Genomic DNA, 24410 nt, shown 5'->3' with positions numbered 1-24410 from the left:
GCCCTAACACTCCTCAGCTCTTCCCTACTTTTCATTTCTTATTACATCTTTGAATTGCTGAGTTTACTGCCTTGCTCCCTGCAATAGAACGGCAGCCCCATAAAGGAAAGGTTCTATTTGTTTGATTCCTTTCAGTATCCCAGCTTCAGAAAAATTTCTAGCCAACATCCCGACCTTTGTTCCCTTTTCCAGGGTCCAGGGAAGTGACATTTCTCATCCCCTCTCTTCTCTGAGTTGCTATAAACTTTTATTTCGTCTGTTTTATAGAAGTGGGTAATTGCTAAACTTGAAGAATATGCTACTTTTTCTAAAATGCACTAGCACAGAGCCAAAGAGAATTTTATTGTATGTGCTAATGAAACGAAATGTTCTCCTTGACAGTGGAACTGGCCCTCAGCAACCCATCCATCCCGAGTCAGCCCACGCCGGGCAGGCATGGCTCTCGTGCACAGACCAGTACCCTGCGCCTCATGAGCCCACCCTGTTTCTGACAGAAACTGCAACCTACGCTCCTCATACCCCAAATATGTAGACATAGAAACCTAGTAAGAACAGCTAAATGATATGTGTTTTTCAAAAGGAAAATGCATCAAAAAATTTTTTATGAAGCAACCTAATTAAGTTAACCAAGCCTGGCCTACTGGCATCTTTAAGGAACCCTGCTTTAAGAAATAACCACGTCTTCTGTGACTAGCTGTAATAGATTGTACCTTTGTTCTCAATCATTCACCCCCTCTCCTTTGAACAAGTATTGAGAGAAGCCCCTCCTTGCTGTGTCTGTCTGCAGGGGTGGAAAAGATGGCTGGGTGTCTTTCCTACCCCACTACCAGGCTTCTCATGACTTCTTTTGGCCAACAGGGGAGCTTTCAATGCCCTGGAGGAGTGCACTTTGGTCTCCTGTGTTCCTGTCCTCTGCCATGAGGACAGAATGGCCCAGATGGAAGCTGCTCCTTCAGCCCGGGTTCCAGATTAAAAAGGCAGACAGACCTCTAGGGGGGCCTAGCCGAGATAAAACTAACCCACAGACTTGGATACAATAATATGTTCCTTCCTATGAACTTCCATCCTGCTCAGCGATCTATTCACGTGTCTTTAAAGACTCTTTTGTCTATATACAGGGATCCACCCTGAGTTGCTAGAGAGTAGGTTCCAGGAGGGCAGGGAACTTTTCATCCTGATCACTACTGGCTCATAGCTTCTAGGACTGTGGCAGGCACAGAGCAGCCTCTCACTGCTGAATGAAAACTACTGTCAGTGGCAGAAATTGACGAGGTATTAACTAGAATCTTAATTTTTCTTCTCTATCATATTCTAAAGACTTTAAAGATACAAATAGGGCTATTTTAAGGTAAACTTCATTTAAAAAGCAACAAGACAGTTCTAGAATTATTCCATGGATCAGGACCCTTGCACGCCGGAACACGCTGGGAGAGAAAACCAGGTAAGAGACTAGGTAAAGGGTAAAGAGAAGACGGCTGGGGTGTCTTTTAATTTTAGACTTTGTCCTAAAATTACAAAAGCCGTTTCCCTTGGAGAAATCTCTGTCATTTGCACAGCTGTTGCTTCTGACAGAAAGAAATTATAGGGAGCAGATAGAAACTAAAAGGACAAAATAGTTTTGATTTTTTTGGGGAAAAATATAGAGAAATGAAAGTATAATCAAGCAATTGTGATAATGGGAGCTTCAAATGAACTACAATTAACTTGACTGCTTTCTTAAGTAGCTTAGTATTTCCAATGCATCTTGGTATAAACAAGGAATGTTGTTGAAAGTTTTATTTTGTTAACACGATCACATGCATTTTAGACAGGTGTCATTCAACTATGACCCAAGATACCACACATGCCTGCTCAGGTAGGCTTGATGTGACCTTACCATTTGAAAATTCAAATTTCTAGTTACTAGTTAAAAAAGAAAGTGTTCTGATAAATGTGAACACTCTATCACCACACTTCCACACTGGAAAGTTTCTGCAGCCTTTACGAGTCTTTAGTTTAATCATTCCATTTATAAGAGAAAGGTCAAACTGGAATTAGTTTCTATCTGCATAACAGAAGTCAGAGGAACCAAGCTTCAGTTCAACACAGGCCCGGCCCCCCAGTCAGTGCCATGTTGCAGGCACTGCCAGAGCCGAGCTGGGAGAAGCAGCAGACAACCCCCTTCGTTCAGGCAAGACTTACGAGCAGCCTCTTGTCCAAGTTGGCTTTTCTCAACGAAGAGGTAACAGAGTTGGCATCTTTTTCTGCCATCCAGGCTTTAAAAAGCTTGACAGCGAATGAGGCCGCAATGCCTGTTTGTTTTTTTTTTTTTAAAAAAAAAAAGAGAGAGAGAATTTCATTGCTTTTATAAGTAAAACCACTTGTGATGATGCTCAAGGCAACATTTCCCACCAGGATTCCTGCAATGAGTAAATAAGTCCAAGACGTGATCTGGTACAAAGGGAAAATGGATACACCTCTAGGCACAGTGCTATTCATTACTCATACGGGAACTTTCATTTTTGAATACTTTCAGAGAGTTACAATATTTTTCAAAGTTGGACTTCCTAATTCCAACCTAGTACAACTATACTTTTCTTTATTTTTACCTTGGTCAAAAACAGATTTAATGCCAAGTATTTTCTAGTGTTCTTGCCTGTTTCACCCTGTGGCTCACCAATATTTCATGTTTGTAACAGTGATCCTGAGATACAACAAATAAATCATGAGACATAAAACTAAAATGTCAACACGTCGACTAACCTGCTGATAAATGATATCAGTAAGAGCATTAGCAGTGGCAGATATAAATAAAGCCACAGATAAACGTGCATCATTTACTTTACAATTTTACTTTTTATAAAAAGCATTTAAAAATATTCACAAGTTAAGCTATAAAAATATGTATGCTATTACAAGTTGAACTCTTCTGGGTATTTTATGAGATTATTCAATTAGCTATGTTAATCAGGAAACCACTCAATTACATATCCATATTTCCATTAGGATTTATTTCCAAATATAAATAATCAGATAACTAGTAGAGAGCTCTTCTACGAATACTTCGAATTTCTAAATTAATGTTCCTTTTTTCTTAATGAAGAATTAAGGTACAGTTGAAATATTAAATTGATTTTTCTGAATTGAAGGCTTCACTACTGCTGGTGGCCTAAGTAGCTTCAATTCCCATTTCCTCTTTCCCAAGAGATTCCCATCTGCTCAGGCCAGGTGACTTCTAATCAGTCTAAGTCCTGGCAACATCTCTTTCTGCAATGATTATTTAGTGACCTTAGTTTAAGCTCATCTGCCCACGGCATCCCCCGGCAACTGCTCCTGGGCTGGAACTAGTCAAGTGGCCAATTTCAGCCAATCAGCTGAAGGCAAAATAAATTATTTTCCATATCCTACCCCCACTGAACCCCAGTGAGGGAGCCTGTGCCATAACTGTACCAGCAGATCTCCTCTTTTAATGACCAGGAAACCATCCTTGCTTGAAACTGATGCTATGGGGAAAGCTGAAGGAAAATACCCGAGTCCTGAGTGATTTGCTGTTCCCCCTGAAGTCTGCCCTACTTTTACACTTACTGTTACATAAGAAATAAGTATCCTAATATACTAATTCGAGGCCCGTCTTCCAGTTACTTGCAGATAAATACATTCAATTGCTCTATCATTTATACAGACACCAACTTCACCAAATTTTCTTCATTCCAATAGCGGAGTAATGGAGCCCCCCCATTGTGGTTATGACAATAACGTGTCTTATAAGACAGAGAATTTTATGTTGTAAACTTGTTGACATGGATTTTTAATAGTTGAACAAACTGAACAGTAAAACTCATATATACCATCTAGATTCTACAGCTGTTAATATTTTGCCAAATTTTGTTTATCCCATGTCTGTCCAACTAATAATTTAAATTTTTGATATATTTCGAAGAAATTATATCATCACTTAGGTTTTTAATACAACCAGAAAGGCAATCGTTTTCTGCTATAAAAGCTAAAATACTCTGAGGTAATTAATATTTAGTTTACATTTTATCTTGTTTTTCTGGTGTAAAATGTCAATAACATAAATGAAACCTGTGAAGTATCATGAATTCTCTCCAGGAAACTACTTTAAAATGTTCTACTATTAACAATACAGTATTAGCAATTACAGAGTCCAAACTGTTATAAATCTGAACTATTTTAAGCTGAAAACTATAGAGAATCTATTCTTCTCTGGAAACTATGAACCTTTTCACTGCAGGCATGAATGAGGCTCGGATTTCATGCTTAAAAGAGAAAAACTTTAAGTTCTAAGAAGAAACAGATGTTTTCATAAAAGCTCTTCTAATTTATTTTTAAGAAAATAATAACTCTTTGTTTTGTGTTCTATTATAACTTGAATATCATTATCCTCCTACGAGGAAAAAGTCCAGTTTTGTTTTATTCTATAATCAAGTAATTATATGTATGCCTATCAAACTCTTAATTCCTTAAAGTTAAAGCAAAATTTTGATGCAGCCGCCTGGACTTTTAACATAATAAATGTCTTAAAAATGTGATCAAGTGAACATCTGAGTACAAGCTCTTAAGTTAACAGTTTAGAAGAATGGTCCTCGCCAGGGAAATAAACAACAGCCCAGGGCGCAGCTGGGAAAGTGAAGGGGCATTTTTGGTTGTTACACTGAGTGGAGGCGGGTGCTACAGGCGGGCGTTTTGTGTCCGAGGGCACAAAGGTGAAGTGTCCAGCAAAGCACAAATGAGTCCTGCACAATGAAGCACTGTCTCAACAAAATAAGCCAGCAGCATGTAAGTTGAGAGAAGTGGTTTGGACCAAATCAATTTCAGGGCATCTCACCAGGGCATTGAGTGCCGCGCCAAAAAATTCTAGTTTGTTAGTACCCTTATGTGTCTCAGTTTAGGGGTGCGCATTTTTCATTTGATTCTCTCCAAGAGGCGCCTACAATTCTGTCATTTTTGAAGAACGCACGCCCACGCCCGTTGTCTGACCCGGGGAGGGGGGATGCTGGAGCCCACTGGGAGGGGGTTCTGGTATCTTCCTATCTGCGGCTTTACTTCTGCCTCGGGCAGGGGAGAAAACACGAGAGCAGGTACCTTCTTTGACTAGGTTGTCGGTGAAGAGACTGGTGAGGATGGTGGCAGGAAGGATGCCGTTGCCCAGCAGGATGCCCGACAGCATTGCCAACTTTGTCTGCTCGGCTTCGGTAAAGGCTTTAAGGAAGAGGAGAAGCTGTGGGTCAAACAAAAGAAACCGTGTCCATAAAGCAGAGGACTGGCGCGGGCAGCACACGGATCGCACCCCGCGGGCCAGCCCGCAGGCCCGCACGGCCGCCCCGCCACGACCCGCGGCTCTCACTGCAGGCTGGGCGCTGTGAAGGAGCCTTCATCAGGCACCGCTCCCTTCTGCCGAGCTCGCTTGCAGCTAACTGCAGTTAACATTCATGGGAAGGAAAAGAGGCGTTTGGGAAACAGTGTGAACAGGTTACATAAATAATTTACATTTCACTTTTTGGACATTATATAATGAGAATAACGCTTTCTGAAGCATATTACTGTCTTTCACATTCCCCCCTCCCCCCACTTCTTTGGGTGCCACCCTCCCTTCATCGACCTACTTTCTTTGGGTTAAAGCAAAACAAATAAATAAAAAACAGGAAAGAGTCAATAAACTTTGACATCCTGCACATGCTTTTTCTGAGCTCACAGCGCATAATACTCTTTAAAAGAAGACCCGAGTGAGAAAGGGGTTCTCTAAGTTCTTGTAAGAACAAGATGGAAACTTGGTATTTCTTGGCCCCTGCAGGTTTGCCACCAGCTCTGGTGATGAGGTAATGGAGGAAATGTGGTAAAGAAAGTAACTAACAGAGAAAAGGCTTCTGATGTGAGTTGGAAAGAGCAATTTTGGAGAGGCGGTAGAAAATGTAACAACCCCAGAAAGGCTGAAGGGAAGCCAAAGCCACTCCTCGTTCTGAACTGTAGGTGTACTGAGTCTGTGGAATGCCCCCCTTTCCTAACCCTCCCCCGCCTAGAGCTCGGACTGTACCCCCGGCTGTTTTCTCTATTTCATCAGGCCTCAGGCATGCGGCTGAGATCCCCGGGGCTCAGTATCACTGTCCGGATCCTGCTGCCTTTTTCATTACTCGGCTCCTATGAAAAGTTACTGGCACCAATATAGGCCTAAGCGCTTTAGTGCCAATGAAATTCCATTAATTCTGTGTGGTGGGTATGGCAATATTAATTTACTGTCCCCAACAGTTAAAGGATTATTACATTACAGAGAGGTTATGGGACTCTCCAAATATTTATATCATGAATAAGTGGCAGAAATGGAACCAAACCAGTCCATTTCACTCCCAATTTATGCCTATTCAAGTGTTGATGAATTAAAATGAAGTCGCCTTCTGGGTTCACAAGAAAACTGGAGTGAGGGATGAGAGCATCAGTGGTCAAAGCTCCAGGGAGCACCAGGAATGGGGTGGAAGAAACACTGACAAAATCAGACACTTCAGACCAACCTGGCCTTTCCCTCCTAGTATAGAAATGAGTAAATTCAAGTGAATAATGTAAAATGGCTTTTAAAATACAAATTTTAACACTACTTGGTTAAAAAGACATTAACATACTTATGTTCATTAAAAATATTCCATTACAACAAAATGCTGCAAAAGTTAGATCATTCTTTTAAACTAATCTTCACATTGCTCAATTCTATTAATCAACATTAAAATCAGATGCTGCAAGCACTGAAACAGCATTTTCATTAAAAAATAGAATACTGTGAAAGAGAAATCATTCTCGAAAGCATATTCATCACACAAATGAAACAGTTAAGGAAGCCTTCACAGTTGAAATGAGCTAAGAGAAGTAAAAACATGAGTGATTATTAGACAAAGCAGTAAGACGTTTAATTTATCTGAATGCTTTACATCATTTTTTCAACATATTCATTTCTCTTTTTAATCAAACACTCTTATTTTCTAAGCACCTAGGAATATAATGAATCACATTTTCCCATTTAAATTTTTTCATATTAAAAAAGTAATACATGTCAGTAGAATAAAATCTAACAATAAAGAGTAACATAAAAATGTAAAAAAACCTCTCTATTCCTACTCCCTTATAATTCACATTAACTTTGATGTGTGTCCTTCCAGATTTTTTTATTCTTTTAATATGTTTTATTGATTTTTTAGAAAGAAAGGAAGGAAGGGGGATACAGAGATAGAAACATTGATGAGATCGGCTGCCTCCTGCACACCCTGTACTGGGGATTGAGCCCACAACCCGGGCATGTGCCCTGACTGGGAACCGAACCAGTGACCTCTTGGTTCATGGGCTGATGCTCAACCACTGAGCCATGGGCAAGCTGTCCTTCCAGATTTTTAAATGTACTGATATATGTCTATAAATTACAAATAACTACATGTATACCACAGGCTGATTTTACCGAAATGTACATTGATAACAACTAAAACTTGTTGAGTGGACCAGATACTCTTCTGAAAATTTTATGTGTATTAATACCTACAACAGCCTTGATCTTCACTTTACAGAGAAGAAAATTGGGACACAAAGAAATTAAGTAACTTTCCCAAGGGTAAACTACTACCAAATGGTTGCTCTGCACTTGAAATTCCATTTAACAATTTATCATAGACATTTTCTCTACTCAATTCATGTGGCTCTGCCTCATAGTAGCCACTGTATGGATAGACCATAATTTAATTAAGCAGCCTCCCACCAGTGCACATTTAGGCAATTTCTCAATATTGTGATGAACCCTTCAAACACATAGTTTTATGTATCCTTGCTGAAGGACTCTTATAAAATGGAAAGTTAGGTCACAGAGAATGTGAGTTTTTTTTAAAAAAATGATTTTACAGCGAAAGCGTTTTTCATTAGATATGGGACCACTTTGAATAGGAAGAAGCAAGTAAACAGCAAAGTAGATGTTATGGTTTCTCTACAATTTAGGCAGATGTCTAAAATTGGAAACAATGACAAAGAAACATACAGATCTGTAACAAGTTAATATAGTGACTGCTATATATAAACACAGTGGAACTACAAATTGGAAGAGGGAACATGTTACTATTACTGAAAAGAGGTCTCTTTAAGGTGCTACTATTTATTTCCTACTTGGGGGTGGGGGGGGGCACGGACATGATGTATAGTTACTATGTTAAGTACTTTATATGTTATATCATTTATTTCTACAATTACCCTAAGATATGTAATCTTATTATAGCCATTTTACAGATGAGAAAAACCAGAGGTTTACATCTATATATTATCTCCAAAGCTGTGCTTTATCCCTTTTGCTAGACTGTATTTTCTAAAATTAAGGAATTTTACTGAGAATTAGCAGCTGTGCAATGCTATTTCACATGCTTCAATTAATTATATCTCCTTAACTTGATTCTCCTCTTGATATATTTATTTTTCTTGAATATTTCTGGTTTTTATTTTAAGCTCTGTAAGGTCAGAGAACATATTCTATAAAACTGTTCCTACTGAACAAAGCATGCTATCTCATATTAAATATGAATGAAAAAAGTCTAATCATGTATTTCTTCCTACAGGTATTAGCTAAATATGTTACAGTCATTCATTCATTCAACAAACATTTAATAAAAAACTTAAGCAGATAAGGCATTACATTTGAATTTTTACCTTTTTCATTGCATCCTCAAAAGCCTTTTCCAAATACTTGTACCTCCTGATGAGTTTATTGAAGACCTAAACATAAAGAGAACCATTCAATATTATGTAAACAATTTTAAAAGGTAGTAGAAGGAGGCGTAGAAACTCACCCAAACCACAACATGGATCTACAACAAAAAATGTGTAGTTAAACATGCTCATGCTTTGATATGAGAACTATAAGCATTTCAAAGGAGCTATTCCGGCCTAAGGGGAAAAATAGCATCAAAATGCACATGCTGAATAAAATAAATTCACTGAAGGATATAACAGGTGAGCAACCAAAAATAACTTGGATGAAAATAAAATAAATATAATTTTAAAACTCTGAGATGCAGAGACTGAAAATAACTAAAATGTGCAGTCCATGTGGGATCAACATGTGTTCACCAGCCATCCCTTTAGTACAAATAAAGCTATAAAAACAAACAAAACTATTTCCCTAAAATTCCGTAAATCATAGACAGTAAGATACAATCTGAAGAATTTGTTAAAAAATATCCTGTAGAAATTTGTTAAGAAAACCAGTATTTGAGCAAATTGTGAAATATAAATACGACTATTTTTAAGTAAAAAACAAAAACTGAAGCGAAGGGGGTTACACGTATAATCACCTAGATAGCTGGCATGATGGAGATTATAGTCTACGTAGATACAAACAAGTTTTTAGCAGATGAGCAAAAATTGATATTACTTAATGGCAATAAAGGATTACTGGCCACCACAATCCAGTTAGAACTCTGCAGCAGGGCTTATGACTGTGTCAGGGGCATTCTGGACTGCTTTTTAAGTGGAATGATGTTTGCTATGGACTAAATGTTTGTATTCACCCCAAATTCACATGTTGAAGCTCTAACCCTTAACTGTGACTGCATTTGGACACAGAGACTTTAGGAGGTGGTTAAATGAGGTCCAAAGGGTGCACCCCTAATCTGATAGGACTGATGGCCTTATGAGGGGCCAGGGAGAGCACCCCCACTAGAAAACAAATCCGCTGGCACCTTGATCTTGGATTTCCCAACCTCTTCAACGGAGAAATAAAATTCTGTTCTTCAAGCCACCAATCTGTGGTATTTTGTTATAGCATCCCCAGAAGGACTATAAGATGCTCTTATGTAATTTAAGTGGGATTTTATAAATATTTTGATAACTGTGGAAATGATCTCTGAATCCAATTCCTTTCTCTTATATCCACATGATAAAGTCTCGTCTAAAGCTTCAAGTCTGTTTATTTCTTAGTGCAATCAAGACGGGGTCCAAGAGTAACAATTACGGTGCTGCCTTCTATAGGGAAAGAAGAATGGCCCAGGCATGGAACTGATGAGTACTGATTTTCCTTCCAGGCCTTCTTATCTTTCTTTCCCAGTGAAACTCAACTAGCAAATAATACACCTGTTACTTGTGTTAATTTAATTCTAACAAAAACTCTATGAGGAAGATAAGGCAGGCATTAGCATGATTATTTGGCAGATCTCAGAACTTCTACTAAGTGTCAGAGCAGGAACAGGACTCAGAAATTCTGATCTGTAGTGAACTGCACTTATCTGATATACCAAAAGGTAAGGGGGAAAAGTAAAAATCCACCTTTTGAATTGAGGACATTTGTTCAGTACACGCCTGTTTGAGGGCTTCGTGACCATTGACATACAGAGGAGAAGGACAGATTTATAGAGGACAGGCTAGAGCCTGGCCCCTCAATCCTTAAAACTGTAAGTTTTTATCTGTTACACATTTCTTATATATAGAAAGGAAAAAAATATTTTTGCTAAAATGCCATGTAATTGAAATAATTTTTTGAAGTTAAAATTCTTAATGGCCACACATTTCATATTAGTGGCTTAGCATGCCTTCTACATTTTAATAACCAAAGTAAAGACAGTTTCTAGCATGTGAAATTCAATCACTTAGCTGCCAGGAATCCTATGGCCTTTTTCATGTATATACTGAAATGTGTACAACAAGACTTGTTGACCTAGGACTTGCCTGCAACGTTTAGCTGGGAATAAGAACTGCCTTTTAAGAAGGGTCTGCGGGAGAATCAGAGTCGGCACACACCAATCCTAAGCTGGCCAGTCGGGCTGCCCTCAGCTCTCTAAGGTAACCTGGTTCCTCACACTTCCATCACTTCTGACCTTCGTCAGGGCCTAATCTTTTTACCAATCTAATGCATGCAAAAGGGTATTTCATGATTTAACTGAAATTTTCTTAGTGACTTTGAACACGTCTTTATCTGTCTTGGGGGGAGACTGTATTTCCCTCTCTTTGAAATGCCTAGGTGTCTCTTTCTAATAGGTGGCTTGTCTTTTTCTTACCGACTTGCAGCTCCTTATTTACTCGGATATGAATCCTTTACAGGTTTTCATGCATCACAAATAACTTCGTTCTTCCTTTTTAACAGCTACATGATCCTCTATTAATATGAATTACCAAACTTCACCTAATTATTATACTCTATTGGTCGACTGTCACATTTCTTTTTTAATCCCTTGAGATTATTTTAAGCAGCACTATGATAATTAACACTGTATGCATATCTGCAGGGTAGAGTCCTAGAAGCGGAATTCCTGGGTCAAGGAAATATGTAGTTTTAGTTTGGAAAGATACAGCCAAATTATTCTCCAGAAAGGCTGGACCAATTTATGCTCCCACGGGAAAATAAGTGAGTATCAATTCCCCACATCCTTTACAGGTGAAAGGTAAAACCTCTACCTTCATAACGTTTAATGCCCACGGTCTTGTTATGAAGGCAACTGAGTATCTCTTCAGTGTTATGAGCTATACACCATTTTTATTTAAAAAGGGGCCTGTAGAATTCCTGAACCTAATGTTTCCCTAAATCCTGTTCAAATGTTTCCCTTCTAATAAAGCAATCTCTCAATGATAGGCTCTACCTGAGCATGGTTTCGGATGGTTTCATGATCTTCTTTTGCTGAAAACACACAGTGGTTGGTCATCTTGGTCTTGTCACCATCATCTATGCGTGTCCCTCCAGGGGCTGCAAAGAGAAGGGTAATTACAGTTAGGACAACACTGAAAGGAGAAGAGCCTGTGTAGAACAGACCAACCGTGCACCTCAAGGGGAACAATAAAAGTAGATGCAAAATCTGAGAGTAACTTAAAGTGTCATAGGGTGATCTGCATGCGTAGATATATACACACTGTTATACTTTTGCTTCTAATACAATGCAAACTGTTGCTCCTTTTTATACTCCCACCACAGTGTATGAGGTGGTTGTCCTACAGCCTTGCCTGTTCTCCTAGACCCTATCTCTATAAGTCTGGTTCTTTCCCAACTATACCCTTAATCATGGAAGCTAAGCAATAACATTTATTCAGTGAACTTAATTCAATTATTCTCAATGCAGTTCCTGGCGTTTCCCATATCAGGACATGGTTCACTTTTCAGCCTTGATAATATTTTGTTGGACTCCAGTTCACCAACACGGGCATTGAGCAGACCTGGCTTTTCTAGATCTTGTTGGTTTCTACTGGAGGAGGCATGAGAACTGTTCCCTCCTCCACTAACCCAGTTTTCCATGCAGGGTTGGGCAGTATGCATGCCTTGCCATTTATTTGCATTTCGTCACTCAGTAGCTGCATTGGCTAGGAAAGAGTGTGTTTTATTTTCTTTCATCTTTCTGCCCCATGGCCTATATGGTATCATAAACTAAATGGACTAGAACAAAAGAATGCCATTTTTCTATGACTCAACTTTCCACATTCAAAGTCTCCTCCTGTAAGTTTTATGGTGGCCATTAAAACACTGGCTGATTAGAAGAACAGAGCTGAACAGTAGGTGTTTCTGTTTTCTGATTCTATTTCACTTTAATTAGAGTAGAAAGTTTGAGCAAGCCAAGATAGATTAATATCTTTTATATACTCAACAAATATTTATAGAGTATATACTTGTACCAGCTACTTTGTTTGTTTAAGTGTATAACTGCCTTGATTTAACTTGTGATTTTAGATCTTTGGATGAAAAGGTCTACACATAGCCAACTCTTTCCCAACTCCAGCATACAGTGTTACAAGTAAATTAGTTTTTTAGAAAAATCAGCTCCTTCAAGAGTCATTTTCATTCAGGTAATTTATGCATAAGATTTAATTAGCTCTCTGTAATGAATTCAACCACCTGGACCAACATTTTATTAAGATGATAATCTTCTAACAACCCTGCACTAATAATTCCAACCCGATAGAAGTTACATAACTGAAACATCTGGTTTTGAAACTACAGTCTTATTTTTAAGTGGTAAGTTTTAAAAACTGCATTCTTTTACAAAACAAAACATGTTACACATTAATATTGCTACATTAAAATTTATTTTCCCAGATACTGGGACCAAGCATTAATTGCTATTTCTAAAAATTTTGGTGAGTCTGCTGTTTTTCTCAAAGTACAAGTAAAAACAGTGAACTATTTCTTGTATCTACCCTTCAAAGGGTAGAACTGAAAAACCAAGATAAGTGTTGTTTCAAGAACAATGGGAGAAGGTAAATAATTTTGTGGGAAGAAAATTCCCCTGTAGTTGATAAGTAAACAAAGCGCTTATATAAAAAGAATGCACCTGACTGGCTTCATTCATTACACCACAGGTCTGGCCTGGGTAGACATCTGGGCTGTACGGCCTGTGCTCACAGTTGTACCAAACAACTGTGAATGTACAGATGAGAAGTGAAGGAGTGAAACCTGGGCTGCACATATAAATTGGCTGATCATTGCTATACAGATGGTAAATGAAGCCTGAGATAATCAATACACAGCATACAGATAATTTAATACATATGTGGGGAGAGTAAGCATGGAAATCCTGGAGTCATGTGAGAAGCGACATCCAGATGTAGGAGGAAGTTTAAATGGTCTCATGTAAGAGAAGAAAGCAAAACATTCCAGATGCCACAGAAGGGTCAACAGTGCTGTCAGGAGGGCACAAAGAACTGGAAACGGTCCATGTGATTGAGTAATGACGTCTTGTGTGACTTTAGCAAGAACCAAAATTCTCTGAAGACTATTTTTGCACGGAATTTACCAGTGCATCAACAAAAGCATATCATAATTAATGAAATACAAAAAGCTAATAATCACATCAGAAAATGTTCAACTTCATTATTAACCTAAAAACTTTTAAATAAAAATATTTATCACTTACGTAATTGACAAAGATATAAGAACTGGACAAAACTGAAAATACCTAACATTGCTAAAGGTGTAGGTAAACAGAAACACATGATTTTTTAATTTATTTATTGACTTTAGAGAGAGAAGAAGGGAGAGAGATAGGCTCATTGAGAGATTTGTTGTTCCACCCATCCATGCACTCATTGGTTCATTCTTGTATGGGCCCTGACTGGATACTGAACCTGCAACCTTGGTGCATCAGGACGATGCTCCAACCAACTACGCTACTCAGCCAGTGCTAGGAACACAAGATTTTTGATGAAAACTAACATTCCCTTTTTTGGGCTAGTTTTCTCTCTCTCAGACAGACATAGATAGATACAGATATCTCCATTCTTCAATTCATTAATTCCTTGCTAAATACCTAAAGATATAACCAAATAAAAGCACAAATATATGTGTATACAGATACTGATTACATTGTTGTTTGTAATAATGAAAACTAGAAATGACTTAAATATTCTTCAAAATCAGTAGTTTTAATTCACTCTAGAATCATCCGAGGTAACACTCATGGGCATAAAAGGCAACAACACACTGCAGAGTAAATACAAAATAACATGTTGAGTATCATATTTATGTACTATCCCATTTTCAAAAGTTTGTGTATTTAGATAAAGAGAAGGGAACTAACCAAAATATTAAAAATGGTTATACTTCTGGGTTTGAACACATTACCTATAGCTTTTATGCTTGGACTTGAATTACCTACAGTGATGATGTGAGGTATTTTTATAAACAGTAACAACAACAAAGTTAATTTATGTAGTGAGAGCCAGCAGTGCAGACCAAAAAGGGGCCTGTAGTAAATGAGGTCAAGTATCAAAATAAATATAAGAGCTCGGAGGGAGAAATTAAAGGGTGAGTCTACCTCCAAATGGAGACACATAGACACCTGTCTTAAAGTGGGCTGGCTTAAGCAGCGTTCTCAATGAAAGCCACGGGCAGGCACTGGGCAGGGCGAGTTCTCAATGTACTGACTGTCCTTTGCACAGTGAAGCAGGTGGCATACCAGCCTCCACTCCTAAGTGTATGTAGCAACCACAACACTTCCACACATCTGTAAATGTCCCCATGGCAGGTGAAAATCCCTGGGAATTTGACTATTTTTGGCCTAGGGAATTTGACCACTTCTAGAAATACAGGCTACCACAGAAACTAACTATAAGAACTAAGTCCAAAGAATAACTATGAAAGAAACAATGGGTGGCTATGCTACCTAATAAACATTTAAATCAAGGTACCATGTCACTAAAACAGTATTCTGCAGCCTTCTTCCCGGATGCCTCTGCTCTATAAGATACAGTTTTTATTTTCCCTTTTTACCTATATTTAATAATTTTAAAACTTCTATCTTTAATCCTTTAGTTATAAACTCACAGTTACAAAGATGTTTTTAAACTAGATTTAAACTATATTTCTGAGAGATTTTATTATTTATGGATGAAATGGCATTTAATAAAACACTAGTAATTATTTTTAAATTTGTTGACACAGTTACATTTTATTGAACCAAAAAAAAAAGGTGGATTCAAAAGAAAAGTTGGCATGACACTGGGGGTTAAATAAATATCCTGGAAGGACCTAGATGACATACACAAAGTTATACTATACTGCAGAAATTACTCCTCCAGAAACAGTTAAGGATGAGGAACCCATGGGGAAGCTGGCGTCTAGCTAAAGCAGAGTGGCCAACTGTACTGTACTGTCAACAAAACCCCTCAATTCTATTCCTCTTTTAACTAATAATCATTTCACAGCCACATTAAGACTATTCCAAATTGTAACCTAGGTAAAAATTGTTGAGACTCCCACAAATGTAAACTTATAAAGATTCTATCTTGTAAGAAATGTTTCAATAGAATTAGTACATATACTATAGGAAGATGCTAACGCAAGGCTTACCAAGCATACTGCCAGCTACCAGGATATCAAAGAGTGTGTCTGCATAGCGACGATAATCTAATCTTGAGCCTGTGGAGTCCAGAAACTTGGCTACAGCTTCAAGGTCATCTCCAGCTTCATTAAGCCCCTGGACAAGTGTATCCCTGAAGACTGTGGGTTCGAATTTCTCTTTTTCATCTAAAATTAAAAAGATATATATATAAAATTATTACTTTATTTACATATTACATTCCCAAACGCAACCACATACTTCCTCTGTTCACTGTTCTATATTTGATAGTGTAATTATTTAAAAGTTGAAGTGCAATTAAGTTTTTCTACTAGATTTTCATGCTCTAAACCCCTTGCTCAAACATTTATTCATGTAATTTATTTCTGTTTAAAGAGGCCACAAAAACATTGTTAACTCGAATACATAAAAATAGAGTATAACACTTCAAACTTAAAATTTTGTTTCATCTGAGATAGAAAAAAAAAAAAAAAAAGATCCAGGGAGAATCACCTAAAAATAAAGAATATATATAAAAACAAAATAAAGATTGAGAGGGAGGAAATAAAGACGGACATCTCTTTTTTATTTGTTATTGAGATGTAGGTGACTATAATATTAGTTTCAGGTGTATACCACAGTAATTCGATATTTGTATATATTGTGAAATAATTAACGCAATAAGTCTACTTAATTAACATCAATCACCATACATAGTTACAATTTTTTTCTTATGATGACAACTTTTAAGATCTACTCTCTTGGTAACTTTCAAATAGACAATATAGTATTATTAACTACACACTGTATGTACATTGCATCCCCACGACTTACGTGTTTTATGACTGGGCGTCTGTACCTTCTGACCACCTTCACCCACTCTGCCCACCCCCATCCCCTGCCTCGGGCAGCACCAATCTGTTCTCTGTATCTATGAGTTTGTTTAAGGCCTTCAAAGTCCACTCATGTTGTCACAAATGGGAGGATTTCCTTCTTTATTATTCTTTGGGCTGAATAATATCCCAATGTATATATACACCAAAGTGTCCACTGATGGACATTTAGATTGCTTCCATATCTAGGCTATTATAAGTAATAGTGCAGTAAACCTGGGAGTGCACGTATCTTTCTGAGTTAGTGTTTCTGTTTTCTTCACTAAGTACCCAGAGGGGGAACTGCAGTGCCGTATGGTAGCTCTGTTTTTAATTATTTGAGGAACCTCCACATTGTCTTCCCTAGTGGCTGCACCAGTCTGCATCCACCTACAGTTCCCTTCTCCCCATAGCCTCCCCAACACTTGGTATTTCTTGGAGAGATATCTCTTTTTTCAAGATAAATTATTCCAGTATACTTAAATACTTAATATATATTATGAGCTATAAGTGTATAAAAATATCCAGCTTCGGAGTACATGTTCTCAACCCTTGACACCCTTAGAAAGTACTGAGGATTCGAAGAGGTTGTAGCTACGGATATTTACTTTATAGATATTAAAAGAGGAGATTTACTTAATGAAAAAAAATTAGTGAGAAAAGAGGCACTGCTTTACATTTTTGCAAATCTCTTTTTAAAAAAATATATCTTTATTGATTTCAGAGAGGGGAAGGGAGAGGGAGAGAGAGATAGAAACATCAATGATGAGAGAGTCATTGATCAGCTGCCTCCTGCACGGCCCCAACTGGGGACCGAGGCCGCAGACTGGGCATGTGCCCTGACAGGGAATCGAACTGTAGTCTCCTGGATCCTGATCTCTTGGATCCTAGGTTGATGCTCAACCTCTGAGCCATGCTTGGCCGGGCTGCAAATCTCTCACTCCTGGCTCACCAGCAGACAGATGCATGCGATCTGTTGGGCTATCACACACCTCTAGCCTCTGGAAACTCGTGACAATATGTGAAAGGGGCAAATAATATCTTAGTATTATTTTGAAAATAGTTTTGATTTTGGAAATGCCCTGAAAGGGAGTGAGAGGATGTAGGAATATAGACATGGTGTAGCTTCGTAGCCTCAGCAGACTCTGACAGACTTCTTGTGGGAGGTCACTCTGGAGCCAGATCTTGAACTAAGTTAAGTATCATACACTGTTGAAAAGAAGTCAAGATGACCAGCGAGAGGTCAGAGGAGACAAAAACAACCACCCCAAAACTAGATGAAGGCAAAGGATGTGGGGAGAGAAGGGCAAGAGGAGAACCCAAAATTTCGGGGGAAAGAGGAGCGGGAGGAAAAGGGGATGAAAAGAATGCCATGAAAGAGAGGAAACATTTCCTGAAGAGGAAATAATTCCTGGTAATGAAAAATACCGCAGAGATAGTTAAAAACTCCAGAGAGGCGCTGACCTAGAAAATAGGAGCAAAAAGTAAGAAAAGTGACCCACCAGTCAAATGTCCAAATAATAAGCATAGTAAAAATATAATTCTTTTTTTTTTTAAAAAAAAGGAAAGGAAATTATTTAAAAATGTCAAGGAAGTTTTGCAAAACTGAAGGATGTACATTTGCCCATAAAGGGCTGTCCAGGCACCCGGCACAGGGACTGAAAATTGAAAGTGGGCCCGCAGCAGGGCGCCTGTCACTGGGTATCTCAGACGGCGGGGACATGCAGCTGTGCGAAGTTGCAGGGGCAAAAGGACAAATCAGATTAAGCGTCACGGAACGGAGTGAAAATGAACCGCTCAACAGAAGTACCGAAAACCAGGAGAAACTTCCTCATGATTGTGAGGGAGAACGATTTCTAAGCTAGAATCCCAGCGTGCAAACTATCCACCAAGAGTAAGAGCAGAGTAAACACACTTTGAGGGGTTTAAGGCCTCAAAAATTATGTTTCTCGTACACTTTTTAAAAAAACATCTATTGAAGCCGACACTCCATCAAAACGAGAGAATACTGTGATCTCATGATCTTATGAAGTCGTGAGATCCCAGGGAAGAGAGGAAAAAATGCAAAAGCCGGGCCCTAGTGCTCTCCCGGGCAGCGAAGACAGTATTCCATGCTGACCGCTGGGGGGGCACTGACCGAGCGCCTTTCTCTTATCATAAGGTAGGAACCCCTTCAACAGTAACTTGCGAATCCCCAGTGTCCACTCTAGTAGGGGATTTATACAACACAGGGGGGAGGTCAGGGGTGACTGGGCTGAAGGCACAGGAAACAAAGCAAAGAAATGAGTAAACCTATTACATTCAAAGATAAAAGAAAAAGGAAGTGACCAAATAGTTGGGCTACGAACAGCACGTGCGAAGTCACAGTCACAGTAATGCTGACCCGAAGCAGCGGTTGGGCTGAAGCTGATCTAATGAAAGGCCAGAGGCGGCGGCTTGCAGGTGGGTGGGCAGAGCAAGAGAGGCAAACCCTCACCTTCCACGCAGGAAGTGCATGCACACTGTCTCCAAAAGAAAAGCAAGAAACAGCAGCCACTGAAGAGTGGTATTTGACTGCATGAATGTAAATGTTAAAAGAAGCAATTTAAGAGTAGAAAGGGTTCTCGTGGGGAGCAGGCTTGTTGCTATAACACGTCTTGCAGAACTGTCTATTTAAACCATGTGCATGCACAACTTTGATACAATTAAAAACTACACGTTAAAGGCAGACACCACAAACTGACTACTCATAGTGGTTTCCTAAGGGGTTAACACCTCAGAATCAGAGGAGAAGGTTGTTCCCAGTACATTAGCTTGAAGCAGCACAAGATACCGTCAAAGCAGATGTAAGTGAACTTGAACACTATTCATCATGAACAAGAGATGAAAGTCCTTTTGATGGCATAAGCAAAACATTATGTAGCCAAGAACATGCCAATGTTGACTGCAGGGAAAATACAACCAGGGTCTTGCTGTGTAGAGGGGGAGGAAGGAATGGGAACTCCAGAGGACAGATGAGGCGGAGCAGAAGTGGGTGGGTAGTAAGATGTGCGGGAGAATCTCTAAAAATAAAAAAAGGCTTCATTCTCCAGTTATATTTTCTAAAAGATCTGCCAAGGAAGAGGAAAAGTAAAAGGGGGGAGACAGCATACCAGGGCCAGAGATATCTCAACAGTGAGCAGTGATGCATTAAGTCAAAATGATCACTTACAGCTTGGGAATCTTGAAACGTCACAAGACATGATGGGATTAGTAACTCTTGTGCAGGCTGGAAAACAAATTCCCACCTCCTAAGTAAGGTAAGTATCTGTGCAGAGGATTACAAAATTCCTGCACTGGGGCATGGCAAGAACATGGATGGAAGTTTGGGGAAAAAAGACCATTTACCAAAAGGTTCTTTTTCATCTGCAACAATAGTATATGCAATTTCATATTTCATTTGAGGACAGTCTAGCAGAGATGCTAGCAAATCCTAACGAAAATATGCCATTGCTTCCTTGAGTTTCCATTTGGCAGGTCAAACCTCCCTCCAAGTGGGAATATATAATTAGGGTCTCAAATTTATACTGTGCTGGTGAATCACAAGTGTGACACGTTGGAATTAGTCACAATAGCCCTTATACTGACATAGAGAAACAGGCCTATTTCTGACACTCAAATATGCCTCTAAGTTATCTATGTACATTGCTTTCTCTGGGAATTATGGTAACTGGTTAACAAAGCATTTTTCCAACACGTTGATAATTAAGTGATAAATAACATAACCTACGTTACTAAGGTATATTAGTAAGCAGATAACCATCATGGGTTTTCTAACTATATACGCTATATATTTACACATTTAATGCTCTACTTGGTTATTTGTTTCCACCACTCATTGTAAATCTAAGTGATTTCAAACCACTACACAGATGTAAAGCCTCAGGGAGAAACCTGGGACCATGGTCACTCTAGATGTGCAGGTGGGTCATTTATTTCCTCTCCTATTTTCCCTCATTTTAATCCAATTTCCCTAAAAAATGTACAAGGAGGTCAGTTGTTATTAAATATTTCATTAGCTAAGCATAACAACGGTTCAGGGGGGAAATTTTCATCCTTTCAGATTTCCATAAGCCACCCTGGAAAACGAAACTTCTTTGGAGGAAATATCATAAACAAGATATGCATATTTCATGAAGGAAGAGACAGTGTGGAAGGAGTTCTATACCATGGGTCCTGCCATAATGCTGAATTTTGATGTTGAGCAATAAGAAATACATTTTTGTACCAACTTGTACATGGAAGAGCATTAGCTTTGCTAGGAAATAATTTCAAATCAGAAGACAGTCTATCAAAATGACCTTGAAACAGCCTCAGTGGATTTTTCCTCAGCTTAACAAAACTGCCAACCATTTATCTGAAGCCGGCCCCGTCATAGCAGCAAAAGAAAAGCCAGAGCACAATAAATCGTCAGGAGGCGATTCACTATTACAAAGAATATAAAACGAGGTTGACTCTTTTTCTCCCGCCAGCAGTCTGGCATAAAATGGCTCAAGTGCTGCTTCAATCTCCAGCAGGCCTGAGTTATATCAACGCAGCTCAATGGAGCAGTGCTATATAACAGACGGCTGGGCTCTCTCTCTGAGTGCTCCAGCAGCAGTAAGACTCAGGCACGATCTTGCCCACCGAGGCAAGCCAGCTCAGAATTAGAGAAGACCTTTCCGGTTGCAAACTGAACACTGTAAGGCCAGTTTGCTTGTGGAATCACGTCTGCTGTTGCGCAACACACTCTTAGGCCGGCTCTTGGCTCTGGAGCTCAGCTACGGCGCGTGAATCAGCGTCACACTAATAAAGCTGCTAGAGCTTGCAGATCCAGGTCTGAGATTAACACGGTTCTTCGGCGGGCAGGGGATGGCAGGCCTTTCTGCACCTCACAGTTGGGCACATATTAAACATTATCACGTTACTGGACCCAACAAAACCTCAACTGTAATTAGGTCTCTGGATTGTATTGTTCCTCATTTATGAAACCCTTTGGAAATCAACTATGTGATTTTTATAGTTTTTCCCCCCTCAAGACTGCTTTAAACAGTAAGACAATGAATGCATGTTGGTGATAGTGCCTTGATTGGTACCAGCTTCCAGATCTCAATGGGGAAATCACTTTGTTAGAGAACTAAAGAGTGGGTGGTGGCTCAGGCTATGCTTTTACTCAGACAGCTTATGGGATGAGCCAGAGATTAAAAAAAAGACCGAAAAACAAAAACAAAAACAACCTCCACCCCCCAAAAGACAAAAAACCAAACAAGCAAAAACTCTGAAAGAAGGAGAGTGCAAAACAGAAATACTGTACAAAATAACCACTTGGTTGCTTTAACACTGTTTAATTTTCATTGTTTAGTGGGAGCTTGAAGTTTGTTTCCAGCGGGCAGCATTTAGTTAAATTCAGCCTCAGTGCTGCTTAGTGACTTGGTAACACTTCTAATCCAAATGACCTATTGTACTGAGACTCTTTTTCTTTCTGTATGACTACACTCGTCCTTACACAGACACAGCAGGCAAGGCAGTATCAGTAGCAGGTGCTGCACCAACACCTCAGCTGGACAGGCCAAAGGCATATAATATGGGTTATCAACTGAACAGTGTAGCACTTGATGCCCATGGATGGCATTATGCTTCATAATCAGCAACGAGGCCTTCAGAAAGATATTCAGCCATCATTTATCTTCGTACATGATACTTCCTTAAATATTTTCAGTCACTTTCCTCAGTGTTAGTCAACACAGTAATTTCATTTGTTTTCTATTTTTAAGAGTTTCCTTATCAAGTATTGGCTCAACTGTTCTTAAATCCAAGAAATTGGATTAACTATAAACATTTAAAAATATTCTTTCCGCAGAAAGGATGGTAAGATGAACATAACATAAAAAAGGAGAAGTCACTCATGTAAGCAGAAATTTTACCAGTCACCCTCAAACTACTCTTCCCACAACAAAAGACACTTAAAAATATCCTGAGTTTTAAAGATAAGTAAAAGGGCAAAAAGTTTAATTCGACTCCCTAAATTCTGAAAAGGTAAAAACTCTTTCCCTAATTTACTTTTCTCTTAGTTTTAGCACCCTTGCTATCTATAGTTTTCAAACAACAACAAACAAAGCAAAAACCAAACACAAATGCTGATGTCAAAACACTAAAGGTAATCAACTGTCTTGAGTGGCAACTTGAACGGATATAATTATCCTCATTTTATAAACAATGACACAAAGCTCAGATAAGTTAAATGACTTGTCCAAAATCAAATGCCTAAGTGACTGGTGATTCTGAGGCTGAATCTCAGACCTTCAGATTATCTATCCAGAGGTCAAGAGAGTAGAATAGTGAGGCTAGCTGGAAACGACAGAATTCTAATTCTTCTTCAATTTTATGTTTTCATTAGAACTTTAAGCACACACTTATACACACACGAACACACAGCACGACCTACCCCTTTTCCGAGTTTTGAACCGCTGGCCTGTTAGCACTGGCTTCTGATGCTTATTCATAAAATTTCTGAAAACAAAGAAAATAAAGATTATGCATTTCAATTAGGCAGTTCATACAGAAATGTACGGCTAATATGTTTAATCTCACCCATACTGAAAATACTCTTAAAAATAACATAATCTTAACTCCTATACTAGCAAAAGTTCTAAAGTTTAATAATATCTAGTGTTGACAGAAGACATAGGGGAAACAACTTCAGACATAAGCTTTGGCATGAGGGGTAAACTCCATGCAATACTGTTGGGAAGCACTTGTTAAATATCTATACATATTTACATGTGTTCAACCTGTGCTCCAGCAATTCCTTTACTAGTAATTTACTCTAGCTATACCCATACAAGTATACAAATGTATTCTGTGTCTGTACAAAAGAATTCAGTTGAGCATTGTTGGATGAATACAAAAACCAGCAATTTAAATGCTCACAAACATGAGGCTGGTTAAACAAGTTATAAAAAGCCATCCAATGGAAGTTCACGATGCTTTACAAAAGAAGGCATTAGCCCTGGCTACCTCTCTGATTATGTTTCCTGCATCTACCTCTCTTCCCATCACTCGCTGCGCTCCAGGCACACTGCCCTCTCCTGCCGATGTGCCAGGATGGTCACCTCCCTTCTGGGAAGGATGTTGCCCGGCACTCCCTGGGCTGACCCTCTACACCCGATCAAATGCCCCTGTGCGGAGACGCTTTCCTTCTCTCGTGGTGCTAAGCAGCACCTGCCGCTTCAGATTGTGCCCTGCTTGCCTATGGTCTGTTTCTCCCATGAGAGTGTGACCTCCCTGTGGGCAGGGAATTCACAGGTCTTGCTCAATACTGTGTCTTTAGCAACTAAAATAATGCTGAGTGAAGAGTAAGCACCTAATAAATAACTGTCAAATGAGCTGTGACGGATGATCAAGGCCCTGCTCATGGAACAAGCAAGTGGAATAAGAGTGTAAAACATAATTTTTTGGTTAAAAAAGTGGCACATACATATACATATATACGCTTTTCCATGCAAGTAAAATTTCAGAAAGATATAAAAAACTGCTAGAGCCCTGGCTGGTGTGGCTCAGTTGGCTGAGCGTCCTCCCGTGCACCAAAAGGCTGCGGGTTCAATTCCTGGTCAGGGCACATGGCTGGGTTTTGGGCTTGATCCCCAGTAGGGGGCACACAAGAGGCAGCTGATGGACATTTCTCTCTCATATGGATGTTTTTCTCTCTCTTTCCCTCTCCCTTCCTCTCTCTCTAAAATCAATTAAAAACATTAAAAAAATAAAAATAAAAAAC

The 24410-nt window shown here is 39.0% G+C and overlaps 1 protein-coding gene across 1 annotated transcript in view; it reads right to left on the bottom strand.

Annotated features, from left to right (window-relative positions):
- Positions 1-24410, bottom strand: part of BZW2 (basic leucine zipper and W2 domains 2) — a 55383-nt gene that overhangs the window by 11727 nt on the left and 19246 nt on the right. The window contains exons 2-7 of the mRNA XM_016218848.2: positions 23082-23146; positions 15779-15955; positions 11586-11689; positions 8665-8730; positions 5086-5221; positions 2182-2291 (exon numbers count right to left, since the gene is read on the bottom strand). Of these exons, the coding sequence (XP_016074334.1) occupies positions 2182-2291; positions 5086-5221; positions 8665-8730; positions 11586-11689; positions 15779-15955; positions 23082-23139 (651 nt within the window). The 5' untranslated portion in view covers positions 23140-23146. The remainder of the gene's footprint in view (positions 1-2181; positions 2292-5085; positions 5222-8664; positions 8731-11585; positions 11690-15778; positions 15956-23081; positions 23147-24410) is intronic.

This window comes from Miniopterus natalensis, chromosome 10, assembly GCF_054644295.1.
Source record: "Miniopterus natalensis isolate mMinNat1 chromosome 10, mMinNat1.hap1, whole genome shotgun sequence".
NCBI classification, from domain to species: domain Eukaryota; kingdom Metazoa; phylum Chordata; class Mammalia; order Chiroptera; family Miniopteridae; genus Miniopterus; species Miniopterus natalensis.
Note: the sequence above shows the minus strand (reverse complement) of the source record. Positions and strands in the feature narration are given on the sequence as shown.